The following is a 26,319-nucleotide window of genomic DNA, read 5'->3' on the forward strand; positions in this document are numbered from 1 at the left end:
CAGTCAATGTTTCTACACACAACATAAACATAGCGCACAAACCCAACTGCATCAGTCATAAAACTGTTCATTCCTTGATGACCTCTTGAAAAGAGGATGGCGTCACATTTCCCCACAGAGGAAATGTTTTCCTCATGGAGGTGGAAAGTTCATGACCACCAGCCACATGATCAGATGTCCCTCTTGGACGCAATGAATGATGGATGTGCGGACACATCTGCAGAAGATTGCCAGGGATGCATCAGACATGCAAAGAGATTCTTTCCCAGTGTTGCAAGAGAGGACACAAGGTGCGTTGTGGGTAGACTAGCACTGTTCGTTTTCTGTATCTGTAGCTATCCTATACAAGTATGTATAGTTTTGTATTACATTAATGAAATTAGTTTCATTTTGTGCACTTGGAATTACTCTATGCAAAAAATGGAACATTTCTGATTAATTTAGATCACAATACAGAAGTGACCTTCTTTTTTGTCGTAATGGAATCTTGGTTTATGCTAAATGAATACATAAAATAAATGAAATATACTTTTACAAAGACAATAGCGACACAAATTGCAATGCTACCTGTTGTTAGTGATTTGTATGGTCATTATATAAAGAGTGACAGTTACTGTTGGCAGACAAAGTGTTCGCGTAGTGCTGAGCTGCATGTAAGTAAAGAGAACTGTGAGTTAGCAATTGTTAAAAAAAAAAAGAAAAAGAAAAGAAAGAAACTGTAAGATGGAGCAGCGTGTCAAATACCTTGGACTCTGTACAAGAAACTCATTTCAGAACAACATACTGCTGACATCCGTAAATACTGTGAACAGTAGTACTTTCTGTTGTTTCCCACCTTGAGTTATTTCTCTGGAAAAGCACATTTTAACTGATTTTTTTTTTTTCCCCCATTTAAAACAACTCTAGTATGATTGGCCTTCTCATTGCTGTGTGTTGTCCCTTGGACCTCTGCAACAAGGGCATTAAACACAGATGTTGCACAGGTATATATGTATGTGTGTGTATATTACATTACATTTAGATGATGCTTTTAACCAAAGCAACATACAAGTTGAGACCGCAACTCCGCATTAAGCAATGTGAAGGATTGTATCACTGAACTGATTAGCTCATATGGTTGTCTTCAAAATAAAAAAATCAGGTTTGAGAGAATGAGAACTCACTAGCTTACTGGCTTTCTTTTTTGGTGTTAACAGAGAGAACAGCAATTGCTAACAGGGCAATAGGGCATGCTATAGACATGGCAAGGCAATGGAATTTTTTATTTGGACAAATCATTAGAGTTTTTTCTGCCTATGTACAAATGATAAAAAGTGACAACCCCATTAACTGGAATTCCATAACATGATCATTATCTTTTACAGTAATATTCAGAGCCAGGGGATTGGGTGGATGATGAAGACCTACGGTGATAACTTGAATCAAACCAAACTTTATATGAGAATAAAAAAGACATTTGAAATTATTTAGTTCATTTGAATACATTAGATGTGCACACACATATCTAAATGTACTCTTTCAGGTTAGATCAGGCAGATGTCTCCATCCTGGAATTAAGACGGTCTTCTTTTTGAGACGCTCCTGAACACTGAAACGGTGGTTTATGAAAAGAGACAGAATCCCATTGAATGGTATTGTATACCACTGTATTTAGCTGAAGCAATGCTACCTTGTCTAAAGACCTTAAGCCTTACATGGTACCAAAGAGTTTCTGTTGGATATATTCCTCACTTGATGGCTGATATCATGTGCCAAATCTCCTCCCCCTTTTTCCCGAAAAACCAACTCATATTGCTGAAGACACGGCCTGTATAGTTTGTCTGAATGAGCCACCTGTGGTTTCTTTGCTTCCTTTTAGTGTCAGTGATAAATACTGGTCTCGACAGATCATCCTCCACCTAGAATAAGCACACAAAGCATTTCTGTTATTCAGCACGGGGGGGGGGGGGTGAGGCCTGATTTAGACCATTGTCCAGGACAGTTTTTTCTCAGCCAACCCCGGCGGGAAAAAAAAAATCTCCTTTATTCATAGTCCATGAGAGTGGAACATCGTTTTAAATCCAACCAATCCAACCCAATTTGACTCTAACAGAAATGCACAGTGTGGATTATTTCTGTAATACTTTGGCTGTTGCAGTTTCAAGAAGATAAAAAAAAAAAAAAAGAAAGAAAAAGGAAATCGAACTGAGAACTGTGGTCTGTTGAATGGGTGGGGTGTGCATCATTACATAGATCTTCCTATGTTTTGTCGTGAATTGTCTTCATCAATTAGATTTCGCCCACTAGAGAGGGCAGGCTAAGCACAATTCAAAACATAAAAAAAAAAAAAAATCATATCATTACATAGAAGACAGCTAGTGAAACACAAATGTTTCACTTCATCACACTGACGCTCCCTGGCCGCTGGCTTCAGTCAGACCTCATTTCACGTTTCAGAAGTCTGAATGGAAGTAGAAGACCTGTGTGTGTGTGTGTGTGTGTGTGTGTGTGTGTGTGTGAGAGTGACAGAGAGAGAGTGAGCGTGAAGTATAGAATGGATGGAATTCTAACCATTTCACCAGCAGGGCGCGAAAGAGAGAGAGAGAGAGAGAGAGAGCTGACCCTTTGTCCTCAGAATGATGAACCGGTCTGTATTTCATGTGTGTGTCTGTGAAGAGAGAAACAGTGCAAGTCCAGAGTCCAGTCATGGCCACGGTGGTCAGTTCAGGTTCAATCACCGCGCTCAAACTCTTTGCCTCTCTCTTAGCTTCTCTCCCGGGCAGCCTCTCTTTTGTTTCATGTGACTATTGTCCGAGAAGAAAAGAGGCGGAAGATTAGTCGTGTGGAGAAAGGGCGTGAAAGTGTATGAATGTGGTTTCAGGATGAGAGAAGCGTGGCCGCGGAGAGGAGCAGCAGCGAGGGGGGGAGAGAGAGAGATGTGTAAGCGGAGGGGTAGCCGATGGCTTTCAGGTGTGATTTGCGAGGAGAGCGCTGAGCGATTCATCTGAATTCAGCCAGGTTCTCCGGAGAAGACGTTGATCAGAATGAGATGTGAAGCGTGGCGATGGAGAGGATGAACGAGAGCTGGAGAGATAGGGAGGGGGGGGGGGGGTTGGCTGGTGGATGGTAAAGAAAGAGGAAGGGAAAGGAGGAGGGGAGGGGTGCAGAAAATGAAGCAGCGCTTATTATTAATGTTCTCAATTCAGAAGTAGGAGATTTAAAAAAAAAAAAAAACAATCTTTATTCCCCGTGTCTCTTTATTTCTCCCCGCTCTACCTCAATAATGGAAGTTATTCCTCAGTGTTTTCAATCCAGCACGCTCCACTTGACTTTTAATGACACTGCATTGGTTTTCGACTTTTTAAAAATCATTGGTATGGTGCGCGGATACCATGGTTCATCTTGTCATTATATTAATGTGGCCCCCGGGGGAAGTGGAGAGGATTTTGGAAGCTTCTCAGTGCGTTGGAACACTAGTCCATGGGACAATGGTTCCCTCTGGTCCTTCGCTGCTTGCCATACACACTGCTCCCGCCTTTGAAAGACTCAGTGTATTTCTCTATACATTTCCCTCAACATTTTGGGAGATTATGGACAAAAGATACGTGGGACGTAGCGGTAGGCTGCTAGGCTCTGTAGCTAGTTCCAACATCCAATTCATATGGCGTCTTGTTAAACGTAATGCACAGACGTTTGGCATGACATGATTTAGAGGCCAGCGCTTACCATTTGTACGGAACGTGAAACACCGTCCTGCAAATAAAACATGAACTCGCGGATTTGTCTGGTTCAGTTATAACAACACTGAAGTTGAGGCACTTCTGGGCACCATCCATGGCGCTGTGTACTAGGGCACTGGCAGGGGGTCTACTGGGCTGGGTCTACTAGTCCCTCATTTGTTTTGGTGCCCCGGGCTGCACCCACACCCTTGGGAGGGCACTGGCCCATTGCAGATACCTGTGGCCCCTTGCAGAACCCAGCCCCAATCCCTCAGGCGAGGGCCAAGGGGTTGTTTTTGAGTGTGTTTAGAATCGGGTGCATTCAGCAATGATGACGTTTCCCTGCTTGCTATATTGGCTATATTCATTTGAATGGAGGAATATGTCAATATATATATGTCAATTCCATGTCTCTTTTATTACTTTCTTTTTTTTTTATGGCCAACAATGGACTCAATGGACAATACTTGTTAGCAGGATAAATTAATTGTTGGTTTTGGTCTTTTAATGGAATTTGTTGTAAGAAATGATACAGAATAATGTCTCCTAAAAGGCCAAATACTAATGTTGCATACACACACAGACTTATCTTACACCTATACATCTTTGTGGTTACTAAGTGGACTGGAGACACACTATATTTATACCGTAGTTTATTTGTAGATTGGACTGGTTTTAGCACTTGCTACACTGTCCTGCAAACCAATCCATTCTAAGGGGGGGGGCATTTGACACCACCTTCGCGGCATGTTTGGTTGATCGATCAAGCAAAACAAACTGTCATGTAGTAACACCCAGTGACATGGGGAGCACGGGCAAGACGGTTTAAAGATACAATCATTCTGAAAGCATTCAGACCCCTTCGTTTTTTTTCACGTTTTCTTATGTCGCTTCCTTATGCTAAAATAATTGAAATACATTTTTTTCCCCTCATCCATCTACACTAAATTCCCCATAATGACAAAGTGACAGGATTTTTAGAAATATTTGCAAATGTATTCAAAAGGACAAAAAGAAATATCAGAGTGACACAAGTATTCAGACCCTTAACTCAGTACTTAGCTGAAGCACCTTTGGCAGCGATTACAGTTTTGAGTCATCTAGGGGATGATGCAACAAGAATTTGCGCACCTGAATTTGGGGCTTTTCTGCCATTCTTCTCTCTTCTCTCTCAAACGCTGTCACGTTAGATGGGGGCTGTCTGTGGCCAGCCATTTTTAGGTCTCTCCAGAGATTTGTTTCAAGTCCAGCTGGGCCACTTAAGGACATCACATTCTGCCACCACCATATCCATATGTTACATTAGCCGTATTCACACGTGCACTGCTACCCTCAACTTTTCCGGACATTCCGCACGAGCTGTATGTGTGGGCGCAAATGTCCGAATGATGTTAAATGGACCCTTTTTTTTTTTTTTTACCTTCCACATGCAGGGAATCGAATGTGTTTTTCTTAGTACCTGTTTAAACATTGTCATTTTGTGAAAGAACATATTTAACTAATTCTGTATATTTTCATTCATATATTTATGTTGAAAAGCCATTTTGCATAATATGGGATCTTTAAAGTCAAGGGAAACCAATAAATAGAAGCATTTGCACTCGAAGCAATTTGTCTGTGAAGTGGAGCATTAATGGCGCAGGTGTAGGTTAAGTGAAAGCAGGTCGTTTTTTTACTACTGATCTTGGCAAATGTGTGTTTAAAGCTCAACGTATGTGCGACATCGGCAATAACAATGATCCATAAAACATAACCTGTATCAAAGTTGCAGCCACCGCAGCTTCGACCGCTTGGGGGAATAAGTGGAATAGATGTGAACTGCATGTTTAGTGAGCACAATCCAGTCAGACTGAATGAGGTCCAATCAGTCCAGAACATTGAGCATGAAGTGACCTTCTTTCGGTTCAACACCATTCACATTGAGTGTTTGTGTGTGTGTGTGTGTGTGTGTGTGTGTGTGTGTGTGTGTACACCACAATACTCCCGTACATATTCAATTTCCATTTCATTTTCCCTTTGCTTTCCCTTTCACTGCTCAACCTAGAGAGTCATAGTTTCCTTTCTGCCTCATCACCATTTAGCCCACTCTTTCAGGAACTAGTGCAGAAAAAACAGCTTGATATCTTAGACGTGAACTGCCTACTGTACTGTGTAATAAATTCACACATTAAATCTATACTTTAGGCATCAGCATTCTGTTGTTTGTATGTGTGTTGGTGTGTATGCATGTGTTTAATGATCTGCATAAACTATGTTAGCCAGACATTATTACCTATGCATGTGCTTACAGCAACAAGATGGTATCCTGGGGCAATGAGTGCTTATGTTTAAGTTATATGTTGGATTTCTGTCAGTTTCTACACTCGGTGTTCCTTTTGCAAATGTACCCAGGTTGACATTGGATAAACTATTAATATGCTTCAATAAACCATGGTCACTGTGATGTATTTCACTAAAAACCTTCAGTTTTGAATTGGGAATCAGTTGAACATATCAGGATATATCAGATATCCCATCTGGTGTTAATATGTCTGTTGCATCCAGATTGCACCTATATCTAAAGTACATAGCCTACCTGGGTAACATGTACATGTGATATTACAGAATATACTTACTTTTTGCTTTTTTGGAGATGAAAATGAAATGAAAGCTGGGGTTTTCGAAGTATACAAAATCCAAATCAAAACCGAGCCACAAGTGTGTGTCATGCCTGCAACTCCTTCACTATTTGAAAGCAGTGGAGATACAGCTTGTACAGAAAGGGCATGCCCAGTTCCAAAAAGGTAGGCATGCTCTGAATCAATGTTAAGGGTGAGCAACTTCAGTACATCACAAGTAATGTTTTGTTATGCTGTTGTTATGTCAGGTAACTTTCAGTTTTCATTTTAAATAGTTAAAAGAAATAATTGAACGCACTTGCCCGCCACTGCAGAGACCTGGGTTCATTACCAGGCTACGGTGCTTCTGGCTTGTCTTTATACTTGTCTGTATACTGATTGAATGCAGTTGGTACTGCTCTGGGTGGGAAGCTGGTGGGGGAATCGCTGTCACTACACTAGCACCTCCTACTGGTAGGTGCCTCTGCAAAGGGTGATACCTCTGAGGTACAGTTCACTTAAAAAAAAAAAGAAAAGAAAAGGTAGTATTATAGTACTGTGTATGTTTCACCAGTATCATGCCAATATCTGTGTTCTTCTTCTCTGTCTTCTCCGTCTAGCTCCAGTCATTCCTGCAGGTCAGCGTGTTCCAGATCCGGGTAGACGAGTGCCCTGGGTCAGAGTGTGCCGGGGCCGGTGGCTGCACCAACACTTTGAATGTGCGGGACACACCCACAGTGGTGGATTGTGGGACTATGAGTCTTGTATCTGTGACAGTGGAATCCACAGCTGTGTGCTCCTGCCCAGGTAGAGAGCAGTCCCACCAGCCCTGCACCGCGTATCCCAGAAACCCCTGCTTCAATGGTGGTCTGTGTGTGGACAGTCAGCATGGCTACAGGTGAGCTGAAAATGATGCCCAAAACAGAGCCTGAGGGTCAGAGTTTAGTAGCAAGCCATCACTTTTTTCTAACAGCAAGTAATGCAACACATTACTCTTAAAGTGACTGTTATTCCAGTTACATTATGGTTGATTCCGATTACAAAATACCTGCAAGCCCTGAGGTAGCCTGTAAGAATTAGAGCAGATGGAAACAGTTAGGTTTATTTTTCTCTGGGTGAAAATCCTCCTTTCACTTTGACTTTATCATGCCAAGAAAAATAATAACCTATAATATCAATGCCATTTAGTCTCCCTAGTCATTTACAGAAGAGCTTGGACTTCGATATGACTAACGCAGAAATTTCTGAAAAGTAAAAATATAAATAAATGAATACAATGATGCAATATCCTGGAACTGTTTAAATATAAATGTGGTGGTATCGCTGTGGTGTGATTTTACTGGGGAAAAAAATGATCTTGACACTTCAAACATGGATATGCGCAAACACACACCATGCATGAAGTTTGTTTCACACCCAAGAGTTCCTATATCAGTCTGAGTTTGCCTTCATATAAGTATTTTACAGAAAGAAATAGGACATGCAATGTTTCATTCCTTCATTTTTTTTTTTTCCTCAAAAAAAAGAAAAAAAAAAATCACTGACATGATGATTCTTGTATTTATTTCTCACTGAATCACAAAATGTAATGTGTGGTTTAGGAGGCCAGCAGAGTGAGATAGAGGGAGCTGGGGGGCAGTAGCAGTAATGGGCTGGTGATGGAAAAATCACAAAAAGTGCAAAGGGTCATTTTGGACGTGATTGTACACTAGAATGGCTATCTGTGTATACATGTGTGTTTCCTTCTCTCTCTCTTTCTGTGTGTGTGTGTGTGTGTGTGTTTAGAGATTAAAGTTGAAGCCATGCAGGGATCTTATTTAACATTTAACTGTTCTTTTTATTTTGTTGTCACTCTCTCTCTCTCTCTCTTTCTCTCTCTGTTTCTGCCTCTTTCCTCTCATTGTTTCCCTCACTGTGTTCTTTGTTGTCGCCTGGCTATGGAGGTTCAAATTTGAGATCATTTGTGTTGGATAGTGTCTCTTTAGGCTGCCTTCAAATTGAAGCCTCATTATGAGGGTATGAAGTCTCACTTCTGAAAAAAACAGTGCTACCACAAGCTGGGTGTCAGCACTCTTGAGTTATTTCAGTACATATAACGCGTCGAATAATCACCATGCATTGTCATTGTCTGTATTGAGTCAAAGAAGACATTTTGAAATGCCAAAGTTCAACCATGTTCCCTTAATTAACCTCATTAGCATCGCGCAACTATAACAGCACAATTAGTACATTGCTGCTGTCCAAAATCGTTGTATCATCACAGTTCCTGAAGCATTACTCAGCACTCTATTACAACGGAAACTCATTATTTTAATATAAATCTATTTTGTCATATCACTTGGGGGAATAATCAACCATTATCAGACCAAACAATATGCAAACAGAAAAAATACACAAAATGTGACCATACATTTGATTCTCAGATTCACTTACATGAGTAACTAGAGAAATACACTGATGAGATATTGATGTTTTAGGCCTTATAGGCAGAGTTCTTAACTGGCTTTCTTCTTATCTTACTCTTTCTCTGTTTCTATTGGTAACTTTGGATCAGATGAAGTCGACATTCCATATGGAGTCCCTTAAGGGTCAATTATTGGCCCACTGCTGTTTAATTTGTATATGTTCCGACTTGGGTCATTCAGCGATACAACATTTCATATCACTCTTATGCTGATGACACATAGTTATATGTATCTGTTTCTGCCAACTACCTTAGCCCAGTGAATAACCTTATCCAATGCATTGCTGATATCAAATATTGGATGGCTGAATTTATTTTACAGCTAAATGAGGACAAAACAGAGAATCTTTCAGTAAGTCCCAAGGCTTTGAGGCACCAGATTCACCTTGTGAGCATGCCAAAAACTTGGGTGTGGATTTTGGATGCTGATCTTAACTTCCAGAAGCACATATCTAATATCTCCACGACTGCCTCTTAGAAATACTATATATCTAAATAAGTAAAGATTCTGAAGAGCTTGTTTATCCAGTAGACTAGACTACTGTAGTGCAGTTTTTGCTGGATTGACAAAGCAGGTGCTCAATAAACTCCATCTTATTCATAATGCTGCCAGAGCCAGAGTATTCACTTTTTTTATTAAACGATTTGAACACATCACTCCTATTTTAACAACACATTAACATGGCTTTGCTCACTGAATATACACCATATAGATCCCTTAGATCATCAAGTAATGGTCTCCTCACTATACCTAGAATAAATTCTAAATCAGCCAATTGTGCCTTCAGCCACATTTTGAATGTTTTGAAAAAAACATAGTTTTGCTATTGTGAGGTGTCTGTACTGTAGCAGAACTGACCTACATGAAGAACAACTTAAAAGGTCTCATGGCTTTGAGATTGTATATATATTTTTTATGATGGTCTAACGTTTTTCTGTATGAAACTAGATGTTGGGTTGATTGGGCTGACTCATCTCATGTAAACTGCTAAGATAACCCGTCTGGCTGAAAGTTGCAGTCTGCTTTGATTTGCATTGTTGTCAATGTTGTCAGGTAATTAGCACATTTGTTTAGTAATTTAGCTCTTTTGATGATGGATGATCAATAATTCTGAAAACCCTTAAATATACAATCATTTGACATGTCAGGTTTTTTTGTAATATTAGAATTATGTGGAGCTGATGTGGAACCAGCCTAATTATTACCATATGTTAGCTTGATAATGGCTTACAAAAAATTGCCCTTGGATGTTCCATAAATGATCAAAATCCACTGTTGCCACTCAGTAACCTCTTATAAACTCTTTCATTTCGTATGGTTTATATTTCAGAGGCGATTTTGCTGCACAGAAACTCTCCAAATTAGGCAGCTGATTTAGATAGTGGTGCACAAATATGTAGATATATGAAAACGCTTGGTTTGACTAACACCACTTTTCCCTTAAGAGGAAAGCCATCTAAATCTTTATGTGAACATACCAGTTGACGCATCAGTTCTGGACACACATACTGTACTTTCCAGTACAATTTCCAGTTTCATTGGGACAAAGATTTTTCCCACCGTGACAGACATGGGATCTTTGCTGTCTCAGAATCTTAAAATTATAATAACCCAAGATTATGGTGAACTCATTGGAAAGGTATTCAAGAATGAATAATCTCAGGACATTAGAAATGTGGTTGTATGACTGATACATATAGGTGTGGTTGTAAACCCTCTGCACTTAGCTTAGCTAATCCTACAGCTTGTGTGCAGGATCAGGCTGGGGCAGCAGACATAACAGATAAAGAGAACACCTAAGCAATTCATGATATCATTGAAAAAGAAAGCACACATTGAGATAGCGGACCTATCCTGAGGTTTGAACGCACTCTCTCGGTGCATCAAGATCAGTCAGCATCTTGTAGCGCTAGATTTATGCCAACTTTTTGGTCCTGCCAGACATGAAGAATTCCCAGTGCTACAGTTTAGCTGGTCTACTACCTGGCCTCCAGGCTTGAGAAACTGTACAGTGTGGGATGTGCTGTTTGGTTATGTTGGAAAGAAGTGTGACACAGTAAACCAGGTTTGAGTTCGGCTGTTACTGTTTATCTCCCAACTGCAAAGAAGCTCAAAGGGATGTGTCAGAAAACTATCAAACAAAGTCAATGAGCACTTATCACATTCAGTGTTTTTGAGCCTGAACTCAAGAACGAATTCATTTCCAGCTCCCACTAATGTCTAGCCAGGGTGAATGAAGACTGGTATGATATTTAATGAGAAGGAGAGCAGGGGAGTAGATGGACGTGAAGGGAGGAATTAAAAGGAAATTAAAGGAGTGAACATAACCTCAAAGCATATGCTATTGAGACTGTGTCTGAGAAATGAAGGCAAAAATGCCTGTGGTGTTTTTTTGTGTAACTGTGTGCGGGTGTGTGCATGCCGTATTTAGTTTAGAGGCAAACTATCTCTCAAATGGTGTTGGTGATAAAAAAAAGTGAAGGAAATGAACACATCAAAGCAAACAACAGTGCCAGTAACGGGAACCTGTATTTAATACTATGGCAGCAAATGTTCTAATAATCCCATAACCCCTGAGCACTTAATTTGAACTCCCAGGTCTTTTCACACTTATTTTGCTCATTAACAGTAGAGTATGTTGTTTCCGACGGGTGCGTTGCAACTGCAGATGAATGACTCAAAATGAAGTTACAATTAGTATTTTTATTCATGCTGAAGGGAATTCTTGAACAGCTGTAACAGCTGTTAACCGTTGTTACAGCTGTACATACATCTTCATCTAGTGGAGGAATGTCACATTTGAATTTGGGAAGTGTTGGCAGAGTTGGCAGCGTCAGCTACTGTATGAGGCAAGGAGGGTTCCTGCTCATTAAGCTGAGTGCCTGTTAATAACTGAAGGCGATTCAGATGAAAATCTCGACATTTTTATCTCTTCTCTCATTTGGACTATGAGAGAAGAGTTGGACAGGGAGTTGGACATGTTGGACAAGATCAGACTCTGGATCCAACTCAGCCCGAGCAGGTTGTATTGCGGTACAAGGGTCTTGGGTCCAAATGGACTCACTATCCGGTCTGATCATGTGGTGCGTCAGAAGAAAACCATATTTACTTTAGGTGAGATGGCGAGTGGGAAGTGTGATCTTGATTGTTAGGACATGTACTGCTACTGCTCCATAATTGGTAGGGCATCATGCTGGTGCCAGTGTTGATGGTTTGGGTCTGTTCCGGTCAACCACATTTTGGATGTGGTCTATTTATACTTTGGTCTATTTTGAACAGGTTATTTTCTTTTAATTCAAACATGTCAAGTTGGGGTAGGTTTTCAACAGGCCTGTTTTAGATCAGGCCCAAAACCTTTCGTGAAGACCTCGACGAATGTTATTTGTAGTTGAGACAGGGTCGCACTGAGACATTCTGTGCTGAGAGTTGTCTGAGCTCTTTTAAGAGAGCAGAGTGGGGAGAGTGGAGTGAAAGTGGAAAATGAACTGGCCACAGGATAACCACAAAACACAAGGGTTCATCACTTAAAGGAGATGGATGCTGAAAACATTTCAACTTTTCTTTTTAGGCTCATATTCAGCTATTTCTACTGAAGCTATTTCATTTCAGGCTACATTTTTTACATTTCTCAATGTGTAAAATAGGTATTTACCCCCACAATGGTTTAATACAGCAGATGTCCAGATTTGCTATTGCATTGTCAAACTCTTCCCACACACTTCCTAAATATTCTGCCTTTACATTCTTGGATTCATATAATTTGGGAAGAAAACGACTTCGGGACAGCTGGAGACAGTCTGACAATTTCCTCTGTACAAAATACCCTTATTAGCTCCAATGTCCTGATGCCCAAGTCTGAATGTGTCTCCCTTGCTTCCAGCAACAATTCAACACTTGAATGGCTGTTGCATTCCTCCTATAATACCAATGTCAAAACTCAACTATACAGTGTGTAATTTTGCATATGGGCACTCGCATGCCCGGAAAAACAGCTAAATGAAAATTATGCCGACTTTATCATGTCATGGAAGTGGGGCTGGACAGGAAATGATGTGGGAATGGAACAAGAGTTTTCTTTGCAACTTTGACATGTTGACAGAGAAGCCACTGTAATTGATACAGGAGTGACACATCAATGTAGAAACAGATGAACAAGGGAAAAAGAGAAGGGGACTGCTTGAAATTCCATCCGTCAACAAATCTTACAAACCTTCTGTTCCACAATACACTGCTCAAAAAAAAAAAAACACTTAACACTTAATCATCACAGTATAACACCAAGTCAATTAGACGTCAGGGATATCAATCTGTCCAGTCAGGAAGCATAAGCGATTGTAAATCACTTTCACCTGTTTTGGTGCAAATGAAAGTGACAACAGGTGCACTGGAGAGGCAACAGCAAGACAACACCCAAAAAGGGAATGGTTTTGCAGGTGGTGGCCACAGACAATTGCTCTCTCCTTATCCTTCCTCACTGATTCTTCTCTAGTTTTGTGTTTTGTTAGTGTCCTTGTCACTACTGGTAGCATGAGGCGGTACCTGCAGCCCATTCAGGTTGCACAGGTAGTCCATCTCCTCCAGGATGGCACATCCATACGGGCCGTCGAGAGAAGGTTTGCTTTGCCTCCCAGCACAGTCTCAAGAGCATGGAGGAGATACCAGGAGACGGGAGCTGGACAGGGCTATAGAAGGGCATCAACCCAGCAGCAGGACCAGTATCTGCTCCTTTGTGCAAGGTGGAACAGGAGGAGCACTGCCAGAGCCCTACAAGCGGGCTGCTGGTGTGCATGTTTTTTGACCAAACTGTCAGAAATAGACTCCATGAGGGTGGCATGAGGAGATCCCCCTGGACACCATCCGCCGTCTCATCAGGAGCATGCCCAGACGTTGTTGGAAGTGAATACAGGCACGTGGGAGCCAAACACACTACTGAGTGACATTATGATCTGCCGTGATGAAATTCAGTTGGATCAGCCTGGGATTGCAATTTTTTACTTTGATTTACGGTGTGATTTTGAATCCAGCCCTCAATCGGTTGATGATTGACCGTTTGACCATTTGTTCTCAACAAATTACACAATACACAAGCCATGTGTCCATTATCCATCTGTTCCTTGTTCAAATTGCAGTATGTCCTTTCCTATATAAAAGCAGATGCCTCAATTTAAGGTAAATTGCCAGGGGACCATGCTGAGATTTTGCAGCCTTTGGATACATACCATTTAGTTTACAAGGCCTCTGTGGACGCAGTTCCTGACAGGTTTAACTGCCAGGCCTTTCTGCTGTTACGGAGTCTGGCTTGCAGATGAAAAATGAAATTCTTAGAACAACTCAAAATACAGCTATTGTTTGCTTCTGTGTTTCCTCGGGTTATAAATAGAAACAAACCTTGCGCAACCTCCTCCTAGGTGAAAAATCTTGCATGTTAGCTGTCACATACTGCCAGTTCTCGTTTCGAATTCCTGGCAAACAAGTGAACTGAAGGAGAGTGTCTTCATTAGCATAAATCACTCTGTAAACAAGGCCAAAAGTGGGGTGAGAGCGCTTCAACAAATCCTTTTAACAACAAACATGATGACGAAATAAGCTCTTTGGTGCGTCTAGTAGTAGAGGAGACATGATGACCCTGTTTAACTTTCTGTAATTCAGTCTGATGCTCTGTGTATCCTCGGGCTCGGATCTTTAACGGTGGAAGTGAAGGGCGCTTTGCAACCAATTAAACGAGACACCAATGTGTGGACCTAAGCTTTTATCACTGTCTCAACTGTAACTCCATGCAGAATTTGAATGTTATGACGAAATTAAGAGTCAATTCTCACACTCGAACTGATTCAAGAATAAAGCTGAAATCTTCTTCTGTAGATTGTTGCAAAATTAGAGTGGAATTACACTGCAACACAGATGGCAAAACCGTTGGCCTTGATGTTTTTTTGATGTTCTCATTAGCTACAGTTGAGTGTTTTTAGCTTTTTAAAGAACTGCAACTTCTGTTTATTGGTGTCACATAGTCTTATTTGTATGGTTATTGATGAAGTGGCTAGCCTGACTAACACTAAACACACACACAGGCTAGTGTAAATGAAGGTAAATTCATTTAAACAGCTAGCCACAGATTCTGATTTCAGCTTGAACACGTCCTGTCCAGAAGAAGCATCGTCATCTTAAATCCACCATGTAAAGGCTTCTGACCCAATATTGAACCCTAATTCTTGAGTAATCGGTGCCTCCCTCCATTTGTACTTCTTTGTCGTGACTAGAGCAGAAGATTGTGTTGAAGTCATTCAGAAGTTGAACAAGAATAAGAGTCTGCAGCCAAGCATAGCGGCTCTGTGAGGTTGTACATAGGCACCGTGGTGCTTTGAGCCAAATGCTAAGACATTTTTGTTTAGCGTGGTAACATTGCTAACATTTGCTTATTAGCAGTAAACACGAACTACAGTTTAAGACGATGGGAATACCGTTAGTTTTGCAGGTACTTAAGCTGAAGCTGGACAAATTAAGATTTTGACCTGCTGTTGACGCTAGAGGAAAGGTTTCAGGGATCACCAAAGTTATTACAGTTCATCCTACGTGGGGTACATGACTGTCTGTACTAAATGTCAAGACATTTCAGCCAAACCCACAAATGCCAACCTCATGGTGGCGCGACAGGAGAAGTGGATCACCAAAGTAGCTTCTGTCTTCACAATGTCTGTACATAAATCAGCGGAATCTTTGAGGTCATCTACTGCCACCAGCACTGCTTTGTGCAAATAAGTTTGAAATTAGATGATTTCATTCCCAGCAATCTCACTGGTATATGCACAGGCATGTGGCGCTGTCATGAAATCAAATACAGTATAAAGTACAAATTTCTCCATTTTGGGTAGTGATTTTATTTTTCAAAAAAAGCATGGACCATGTCATTTACAGAGCAGATCTGTATGCTGTAGCAGCAAATGACACTGTTTCATTTTTCAGTTTGACTTTGACGTCTAACAACACCTAACCAAGCAGATGCTATAAAATTATGACCACGACTGAAATTAATTACAGATTTCAGCTTTGAAGTGATAATGTGACGAAGAACATCGACATTTGCCTCACGCTGGCAGGGAACCAGGGAAGCACACACACATATACATCAGACCGTGGCAGAATTTAGACATCACAGAAAAAAAAAAAAAAAAAAGAATCGTAGTAGCAGCTGGTGCTACAGGTGTTCAGTGCTTGAGATGTTCAAATACTCAGTCCTGAAGCACAAACACAGACATACAGTACCTGTTCAGCCTGACGCACACATACATGCTCCCTCTGAACACACAGCCTCATCGCACACGTGTCCGCTAAGCTCTCTTGCTACGTCTTGCAGAAGTTAATTTTACCCTTCAGCTTCAGCATTTAATTAGAAGCACCGAGTGAAAAGGGCAGGATTTCAGTCTGGCTCGCTGGAGCCCGTGTGTAATGTGGCTCACCACTGGACCAGAGCAGGATGACTGGCTGGATCCACGTTAGACATAATCCCTGGATTACACAAATGTACTCTCCCTGTTAATCTAATCTGCAAACAATGTTGCATTGCTTTGCATATTAATTACCTAGCTCACAATACTTGATAGCTACACACACCCCTCAAAAACAAGGTGGATTGTCTCGTAGGCCAGAGAACTAATCACAAAATGAAGGTGTGAATCAGGTATTCTTCTAGTCATTCTGCCAAACGTTTTCCAATTATGCTATAACCTCATACATTCTGTACAGCTGGCATCTGATTTGTGAGAGCTCCCGACTTTATTATTGAACATAATCATAGTATTCAGTTGTTATTCCAGTTTGGTTCTTTGTCTTATCCCTGGTGGTATTTTATAAAATATCTTTGAGTTCATTCTCCTATTCCAGTGAATTTCTATTTCCATAAGAATCTGGCATTTTGCTTTTATTGAAACTTTCCAAATCCGTTGAAACTCACTGTTTTGATTGCACAGTTGATTTTAAAATGATAGTCCTTACATGTAGAGTCCCACTTTTTTTCCTGAATAATAACGAGCAACTTTGGGTCGAAGAATTATCTGTTTCCATCGCGTTCCATCTGTGCTTTCCCGAATAACGTATTCGGATTCGAAATGATTAAAATGATATGCCACGGTCTCCCGATCTATGGGAGATTTTGGAGCAACGTGTTTTACAGCGCTCTCCACCACCACCACCACCATCAAAACACCAAATGAGGGAGTAATACTGTTCATTTCGTCCAGTAGAGTTCCAGAGACTTGGAGAATCTATGACAAAGAGTACAAAAAATGTTCCGGAGACTGAAATTTGTAAACGCTGTCAACTACACTGTAGGCTTCACAAAATGCGAGGACACTGCAAGACCTTTGCTTGGACTGTTTCACCCATCCTGAAACGTCCTCCCCTTCCTCTCCTGGACATGTCAAGTGGGCTTAGAGACCTTCCTCTCTTTCCTCTCCACCAAAGTAAAGTACAGAAAATGCCCGAGACACAGATGCTGTATGATTGTCACATTTTCAATCACACGACAGTGCCTGAGCTCTGTAACATCTGCTGTGTGATTCCCCAGGCCAGGTAGAGGAGAAAAGGTGAGACACAGGATGTCAGGGGTGGAAAATGAGGATAGAATAGACCTATGAGAGGGGAGTGATGAATAAAAACAGGAAAGACAGAAAACAGGGGATAAAGAAGGGAAAAGGAGACCAGAGGAACATAAGTGGTGAAAGAACATGGCTGGAGAGAAGAGGTGAAAAGAAGAAAGAGCACCGGAGAAGAAATAATACATGTAGATAAGATAAGAGTTAATACAAAATAGAATTGCTGCAGGATTGTTTTCTGTTCCAGAGGCTTTCAGATATGACCCGGACACATACACACACAAACAGATTATGGCCCAAGATTGAAGGAAGAACATGCAGATAATCGAGGCACTGGGATTAATAATGAGATTAGGGTAGTGAGGGGGTTGTGGGGTGGGATTACAGCTCCCGGTCCAACGTTAAGCAAACAAAATTCCCAGACAGACAGCGAATGAGCAAAACAAAGCTGCCTTAAGAGGATTGGGGGGCTTGGGCATTGTGACTAAAACTATGTCTCAGATTGTCTCACGCTCAGAGAATTGCCAAAATGGAAATACAGGGACGGGGAAATGGGGATGGTTTTCCTTGTGTCTCCAATCATATACACACTCATACACGCCACCATAAATTATGGGTCTATGTGAACAGAGCAAAGGTTTCAAACTTGGCTTTGAACCTAAGTATTTAAAAAAAAAAAAAAATTTAGCAGTAAAACAACTTTAAATCTTATAAACAAATTAATAAAATATCTTAAATGGTGAGATAAACCTTAACAATAAATGTATAAAATGTATCTGGCTACACTAACTTGAGGCTTGAGTAGCTCCGTTGACACTATAAACCGCGAAATACTTCTTCAGTTTAGAATTGAGGCACTCAGAAGCTTGTTAAAAAAAAGGTTGATTTGCGTGTGGAAGTTGGGCGAGGAACAAAAGAAACTTAAAGAAAGACTTCTAGAAAAAAAAACGATGTTGCTTGAGGTCAAGTTGAAGACCAGCCTGGAGGGAGGAGGTCAGTCCGGCTCTTGTTACCAACGAGCCAAAACAGGAGGACTTTTGGGTGTGGAGAAAACGCTGTGCGTCGCAACTTCTATTCCCTTGTTTGGCACTTCTACTTAAACTGAGGCTAATGCTTTCTGACTCTTATGTTTTATGTTAAGTCACATACTTCCACTATGGCCACGCAGTCCTGATTCGAGACATAAAATAACACAGTGGATATGTAGCAAACTTGCACACATCTATAAGCTGGAGGGCGGGGAGGGGGGGGGTTATAGAAATGAAGAACCAAAAGAGTCGCTGGTGGCGAGTGAGTGAAACGAACCGGGTTACTTTAAAGAACTGTCCTTCTCGTCTTTTTTGCCCCCAAATGCCTTTCGATTTTGAATATTTTTATATAATTATTATTTTCCAGTCCAGAACAGCGTGAGTGACTCTGGATCATTGTTGAGTGGTGCTTGAAATCGAGCTCTTAATATATTTTGGGAAGACCGCTGTTCTTTGGGCCCTCTGCAGTCTCCTCAGTGGCTAGATTGAATAGGTTTAAACTGTGATTTGTCATTCCATATTATGTTCATCTGATAAACTGTGATAGTGTACATACTTACATATTCTTATACTTACTCTCTATTCCTCTGTCTGTATGTTACATTAGCATTCTCCTCACATGTTTGTTTGTCTACTCGCGTTTCTGTGTCTCAAGGCACTTTAGTTACGTGTCCGTTTCTTATTTGCACGTGTTGTACGTGCGCTGTGTGATTTCCAACTGTGTGTGTGTGTGTGTGTGTGTGTGTGTGTGTGTGTGTGTGTGTGTGTGTGTGTATGTGCGCATTCATCTGTCCTCTTTCAATCCTGGACAAGAGCAGACGCAGGGAAATGAGCTTGAGAACGAAGGAACTAACCCTAACCCTCAGATGAGAAATGAGCTGTCTACAGAACACCAATGAGATGTGTGTGTGTGTGTGTGTGTGTGTGTGTGTGTGTGTGTGTGTATCTATGCATGCACATGATTTTGCAAACACACATCTTTGTGCGGTGTTGCAGGATCCACAGGGCTAAAACTCCGAATATCTTGAGAAGCAGTTGAAGTGTGGATAACCTAAACCAATGAAGAAGTCATGTATTCAGAGCAGAGGAATTGCCCTGGAGAAATACCTTGTTTCTCTGAGCTGTGTGTTTGTTTGTATAGTCGGCGGGAGGAGACTGTGTGTGTAATTTGTATATTTCATAATTGCTAACAACAGGTGGGTTGAGTGAGGGGAATTTTTATGACGCTGAAAGAATGAAAGACTTTCTCATTAGATTCGTAAACAGCTATTAAACCTTAGACCATATTTACAGCAACATACAAAGTCTGACCACCTCTTACTGTTCCTAATCCCCAAGTACACACCGCTTATCAAATGTGTGAATCCTTCTGCGAGAACAGTTGAAGTGTTGCCAGAGGGGGCAGACTTTTGACTACTGCACCAGTTTGAACACACACAGACTGGAGTATGTGTGCAACTCAGGCCACCCTAGACTCTCACATGGACATGGATTCCTATGGATCCTCGGTTCTACAGGCCTACAGTCCACCCGGGGCTAACCTGAAGAGGGGCATCAAGAGGGCCAAGCACAGGCTAAGGATTGAGGAACACGCCAACAACAACTCTGACGCGCGTCAACCCGCCTACACCACCCCCCCCAACCAGTGAGGCCTCCTTCCCTGATGACCTTAACAACTTTTATGCCCACTTTGACAGGGACAACCAGGAGGCAGCCATCAAGGACGTGCTCCCACCAGCCCCTCACTCTCTCCCCCACCAACCTGTGTGCTGCAATGAGCAGGATTAATGCATGTAAGGCTGCTGGCCCTGATGGCATCCCTGGACGTGGGGCAGCTGACTGAGGTCTGACACTTGGTAATCTTGGCATCAACACCCCTCTCTGCAACTGGATACTGGACTTCCTATCTAACAGATCCCAGTATGTTAGGTTAGACAACCACACCTGCTCAACCTTCTCCCTGAACACTGGCATCCCACAGGGCTGCGTGCTGAGTCCTCTCCTCTATTCCCTCTTCACCTATGATTGCATGCCTGTACATGGTTCCAATATCATTATCAAGTTTGCAGATGACACAACGGGGGTTGGCCTCATCAACAACAACGATGAGTTGGTTTACAGGGAGGAGATCCAGCAACTGGCAGCGTGATGCGCCGCCGACGACCTGGCCCTCAACACCAAGAAGACCAAAGAGCTCATTGTGGACTTGAGAAAGACCAAAGGCAGCACACACACACACCCCTATCCGTATAAACGGGACAGAGGTTGAGCATGTCCCCAGCTTTAAGTTTCGGGGAGTCCACATCCCCAAAGACCTCTCTTAGACCCTTAACACTTTTGACCCTGGTCAAGAAGGCACACCAGTGTCCCTTCTTCCTGAGGAGACTGAAGAAAGCCCATTTGTCTCCTCTGGAACACTCTGTTCCAGGACCAGCAGGTTCAGGAACAGCCTCTTCCCCTCAGCTGTCCCATTGCTAAACTCTGCACCACAGTGATGGCCCCCACCCCACACGCTTCTTGTTAGATGCTAAACTGCGTTTCATTGTCTCAGTACGTGTAATGACAATGAGAATAAAGTTGAATCTAATCTTAACAGGGAAGTTATGAAAGGAGGGATATTCAGAATCAGATAAATAAGAGAAAATGATTCGGGGTATGTGCAGATCCTTGAACATAAAATCCACCTCAACGCATTTCCAAAAGGTTAAAAAACAGCTATTGCTGATGAACTGTATTTGACATTTTCTCGATTAATTCTGCTTCTTGGTGATGCATTTTTTATTATCCACCTGATGACTGGTGATTGCAGACAGCATAGTTAGATTTGTCCTGTGTAGTAGATAAAATTGTTAGCAATCTAAAACACCAATGATAAACCATCAGGCTTTCTGTACAGCAAGAACTTCTTTATAGATTCTATATGCTTCTCATTGTGCTCCATTCAGTCCTTTTCAACGCTGAAATGTCTTTTGGGCTTCATAAAAGGTGCAGGATTGTAATGCACCATAACATATAACAATACAGGCGTCTCCAAATTAATAATGGGGCTGTGCGCATTTTTACTCATGTGGCACGGCAGCAGTAACTTCATTACTTATTCATGGTCAGTTAATAGTCCCATCACTGCATCAGGATCTAACCGTAAATTACATTCTGCACTTCAGACAGGTAAACTACAACACAGAGATTCCATGTTTATCTACTCAAATCATTTGGAAAGAAGCAGCTGTCCTCAGAGTGAGCCCTGAGCTCCATCAAATATCTCAAGGCATTTTTATTTTACTGCAAGTAAGTCCAAAATCTAGTTCCCCTGGAATTAACAACATATTTTCCTTCTCCCGCCAAATATTATTACAGGCAGTTTTCAGTTTTGCTGCTTAAATTGAATGTCTCACAGTATTTGCAGTAGTGGCATTATTGCGTGCATAAACGTCTGCATGGACCTCTCTATTCATTCAAGTAAATAACAACAAAACATGGCAGCAGATAGTGAGAATGAAAACACGTTTAATGCATCATGTACTGTATCATGAGGCCTATTTGGAATGATTACATACAGTAACATGAAAATGTTTGATGTGATGGAGCTCAGTGCTCATCCTGTGCAATGCAGTTACCACATTTTGAGACAATTTTTGTACAACCCTATTGCTGGAAACTGTGTGCTCCTGTAACATGGGGGAGGGCACCAGAGAGGTTCCAAGAGTGTTTTGACACCACAAAATAGTCAAATGTTAATAAATCATTTCTTTAAAATTTCAGACTGTTCAATTGGAAATATCCCACTTGATTTGTTTGTTTAGAATCAGTGTTAGATCAAATATGTAGCAAAAATTTACATTAGATCAGAAGAGGAGGTGAGAGGTTATTTTGGCAGGAAATGATGGGACAAATGAGTACTTGGATGTGTGGAAATACAGAGAGGAGAGCTTCCTGGTGATGCAGTGATTCTCCCTGTGGTTTTGCCTCTAATGAGAACATCTGCATCTGTGAAACAGACGGAGTGAGAGTGGGAGATAGCCGAGGGGGGAGGCTGTCTGAGAGGAGAAGGCAACTAGACTTAAAGAGACTGGCTGCAGAAAAAAAAAATGTTGAAAGAATAAAATGCATTAAGTGGTTCAAAACAGGGGGAGGGAGATTGGAATCACAAAAGTGTTGTGATTATATAGAGGGCTCTCGTATTTTTTAAACCAAAAAAAGTAACCAAATTGTCGAGGAAACCAAATTATCAAGAGTAGCACAAAAAAAATATTTTTTTCTTCTTTCACTATTTCATGTAATTTTGATTTCCTCTTCTCTCCAAGGTGCCAATGCCCAGCTCAGTTCGAGGGGCCTGAGTGCCAGCAGAACAAGCACAGTTTCCATGGCAACGGCTATGCCTGGTTTCCTCCCATGATGCCTTGTTTCGAGAGCCACGTGTCGCTGGAGTTCATCACGGACATTGCGGATGGACTGCTGCTGTACAGCGGTCCATTAGCCCAGCTGCAGGCCTGGGACCACGAGGACTTCATGGCCATAGGTAGGAGACATCAAAAAGCTTAATAACTTGTTTCATCTGGCCCTGATTCAAAATTACTCACTGTTTGAGGACAACTGTAATGAGATAGAGGAAATTACTTTTACTTTGTATTTAATTAATTCAACCTTCCTAGACCAGCAGGTAAATGTACTCAGAACAGAAAATGAGTACAAGGCCAAAAGCTCTGTAATGAGAGCAGATAGAGAAGCAGAGGAGGGAGCGTTCAATCAACTGTATCTTCTCTGTCTTGAGGAACCGCAATAGCAACAGTGCATCAATTATATCTTTCCAGCCTTTTAGCATTATCTCAGATGACAATACTTGAAGAATCACGTGACTTCATGCTGTGTTGCAACGTTTTAAAAAAAAAGTGTGGAGCGATTCTGTGTGGGAGGATCATGAAGAATGGGAAATGGAGGAGGCATCATCAGCTCTACTCCAAAGAATCAAACTACAGCGGTGGTTCTACTTCTGCCGTTTCCAGGGGTACGCGGGAAACGTAGAGTAACTCCACTAATTTGAAAAAAAGACAGAAATTATGATTTGATTAAGAAAAAAATCCCATCCACATATTTAGTCTGCTGCAACACCTGAACACTGTGCGATTGTGAGTGCATCAAAACTAGTTGGCCAGCGAGCAAATGAATCTGAACGGTTAAAAGTGACAAACAGTTCAAATAGTTAGCTAAAAATAATGGATTTAAAGGTAAATTAAAAGTACTCTGCTAAAAGTAATCAATAAATGGTTTAAACAACCAGATTCTGCAGCTTTTATGATTAATGGCGTTAAATAACATCAAGTGAAAAAATCAATTTATTGGAACATTTGGAAGATAATGGTTGGTGTTGATGAAGGGGCACTTTAGTTCATCTGATAGGAATGCAGGGGTGTCTCTGGAAAAATAAGGTTGGGAATGACTGGACTACAGTGTCAAGGCCTGGTCACACCAGCGTTAAACTGGCTAAATAAATTCCCAATGGAATACCCAATGCAAATCAATCTAAATTAACTTGGACATGCAAATTTGCACCAATAGCAAGCAGTCTTGACAGTGCTGACCTTTGAGGGAACAGAAAACCAGAGAGTTCAAAATGGAGGAGGCTATAATAGCTTAGCTGTGTTGCACCATCCACTCTTATTTAACCTCCTTCGTCTGAGTGTACTCCAAAAGAGAGGAATGGTTTGCAGGAAGTTATGAGATAGAAGTCGGCCCTACAAATGTCTTTCAAATGAACTGTGTGAAATGATATTCCCGTTAGCAAATCTATTTCAGGTTTAATTCCCTGTGTGTATTAACTTGCCACGTCCTGAGGATTAGGCAGTAACAGTCACTCTTACACAATTGCACACGTTGATTTTGATCTGATTGAAGCTGTCACTGCATGCATTTTTATTTGTATTACTTTGATTCCCATTTGAACATAATTTCTTTTGCGCAAATGCTAATTTAGAAAAGAGGGAAAAGATGTGCACTGGACAGTCACTCACACACACACTCCCGCTACACACTATGAGGCATACTGTGAATTTCGGCTAGATACATCAGAGAATGTGTGTCAACGAAGCTTCGGCAGGTTTACATCTCTAGCTCTTAAGGGACAGTGTTCTTTACTTTTGTTGCTGTGGCAATATTGTTGAAGACAATATGTTGAAGACAATAAAGCTTGTTGAACTGAGGGCGGAAGGCAGGAATTATAGACAGACAGAAACAGAACAAAATGTCTTGTACATCTCGGTATATTTAGTGTTTTAATCTGAGAGACTAACGCCTCCTTGTCTCTCCTGCTACTTCTCCCCTTGAATTGGTCCTCTCTCTTGGGAAAGATGCTGTTGTTCCATCACTGCCAAAGTAATATGTGTGGGAGGTGAGGTCTGCCTGGAGAGCCGGACGTGTTGTGTATTTGTGTGTGTGAAGGCCCCGATGTGTGTTATAAGCAGGTTGGCAGTGTAAATCCGGAATTATTTCATTTGATTTGTCAGAGGGCCTGTGTGCATCTGAAATCCAGCCTGTGTGTGCTGTTGGATCCTAAAGAGTTAATGGGTTTGTGGAGTTAAGGGTGATTTGTCACTGCAGAGTGTAATTAGAGTCAGGCTGTACATATTTAGCGCTCTAATTAACTTGTTTCAAGGTTCACCTACTGCATGTAACGAATCCATCGGCAAGCGTAGACTGTGCTGGAGTGTAATATGACTGCATTATAGTATGTATAAGTATTTATGTATGCAAGTCTTATCAATGTACCAGTGTTATGATAAACTGATATGTTGAGGGCCTTTTCCAATATTTGTGGATGGACGCTGCTGATAATTTGTGCCAGTAATCTCTGTGCTGAATTTTGACCATCTCTATGCCCAATAATGACTATTGTTCGGCATTAGCATTAGCATTAGCAATAGTATTAAAGGATCATTCTGGTTGATTACAACTTGGGTTGTTGTAATCAAGTTTAGGCCATCACTTCTACTGGTCATAATAACAGTGTAATCGCTGAGATTGCCCCCCCCCCCCCCCCCCGGGATCAATAAAGTATTTGTGACTCTGATCTGATGGCCGGGTTGACCTGTTTGGGGCCCAGAGGCAGTGTATGTTTAAATTTTTTTTTTCCCCTCATTAATCTACTCTACACACAAATGTATTTTAAAAAAATGAGATGTCACATTGACATAAGTATTCAGACCCTTAACTCTTAGTACTTAGTACTTAGTTGAAGCACCTTTGGCAGAGATTATAGCATCAAGTCTTCTTGAGTATGACACGACAAGCATTCAACTCTGCAGATCCTCTCAAGCTCTGTCAGGTTGACCAAGGATCGTCGGTGGACAGCTATTTTTAGGTCTCTCCGGAGATGTTCGATTGGGTTCAAGTCCGGGCTCTGGCTTGACCACTCAAGGACATACAAGGACAGCCACTCCTGCTCCTGGTCTGTTGGAAGGTGACCTTTGGGCCCTGTCTTAGGTCCTGAGTGCTCTGAACCAGGTTTTCATTTAGGGTATCTCTGTACTTTGCTCCGTTCAGCTTTCCGTCAACAACGACCAGTCCATGCTTCACCGTTGAGATGGTATTGCACAGGTGATGCACAGGTGGTTTCCTCCTGACATGACCCTTAGAATTGAGGTCAAGTAGTTCAATCTTGGTTTTATCAGAGAATACTCTCACAGTCCGAGAGTCCTTTAGGTGCTTTCTTTTTTGGAAACTCCAAGCCAGAGGCTTTGTCTTAGCCTGGGAACCAAACAAACCTGTAAACTCATGTTTTATTTGCTCTGGCAGATGCATCAGTCCACCCTCTAATTGGTTGTAGGTCCATCCAATGGGATTTTGGTCTGCGGTCATTGATAACACCCCTTGGAAACCGAAAATGGTTCCAGACTACTATCGTCTGGCCACTCTGCCATGAAGCCCAGAAGCAGATATTGTTTTGTAGC

At 41.5% G+C, this 26,319-nt stretch overlaps 1 protein-coding gene across 1 annotated transcript in view; it reads left to right on the plus strand.

Annotated features, from left to right (window-relative positions):
* Positions 1 to 26,319, plus strand: part of LOC139283424 (neural-cadherin) — a 263,675-nt gene that overhangs the window by 170,937 nt on the left and 66,419 nt on the right. The window contains exons 26-27 of the mRNA XM_070903433.1: positions 6,916 to 7,193; positions 22,681 to 22,895. Coding sequence (XP_070759534.1) covers positions 6,916 to 7,193; positions 22,681 to 22,895 — 493 coding nt within the window. The remainder of the gene's footprint in view (positions 1 to 6,915; positions 7,194 to 22,680; positions 22,896 to 26,319) is intronic.

This window comes from Enoplosus armatus, chromosome 1 (genome assembly GCF_043641665.1).
Source record: "Enoplosus armatus isolate fEnoArm2 chromosome 1, fEnoArm2.hap1, whole genome shotgun sequence".
In the NCBI taxonomy this organism is placed as follows: domain Eukaryota; kingdom Metazoa; phylum Chordata; class Actinopteri; order Centrarchiformes; family Enoplosidae; genus Enoplosus; species Enoplosus armatus.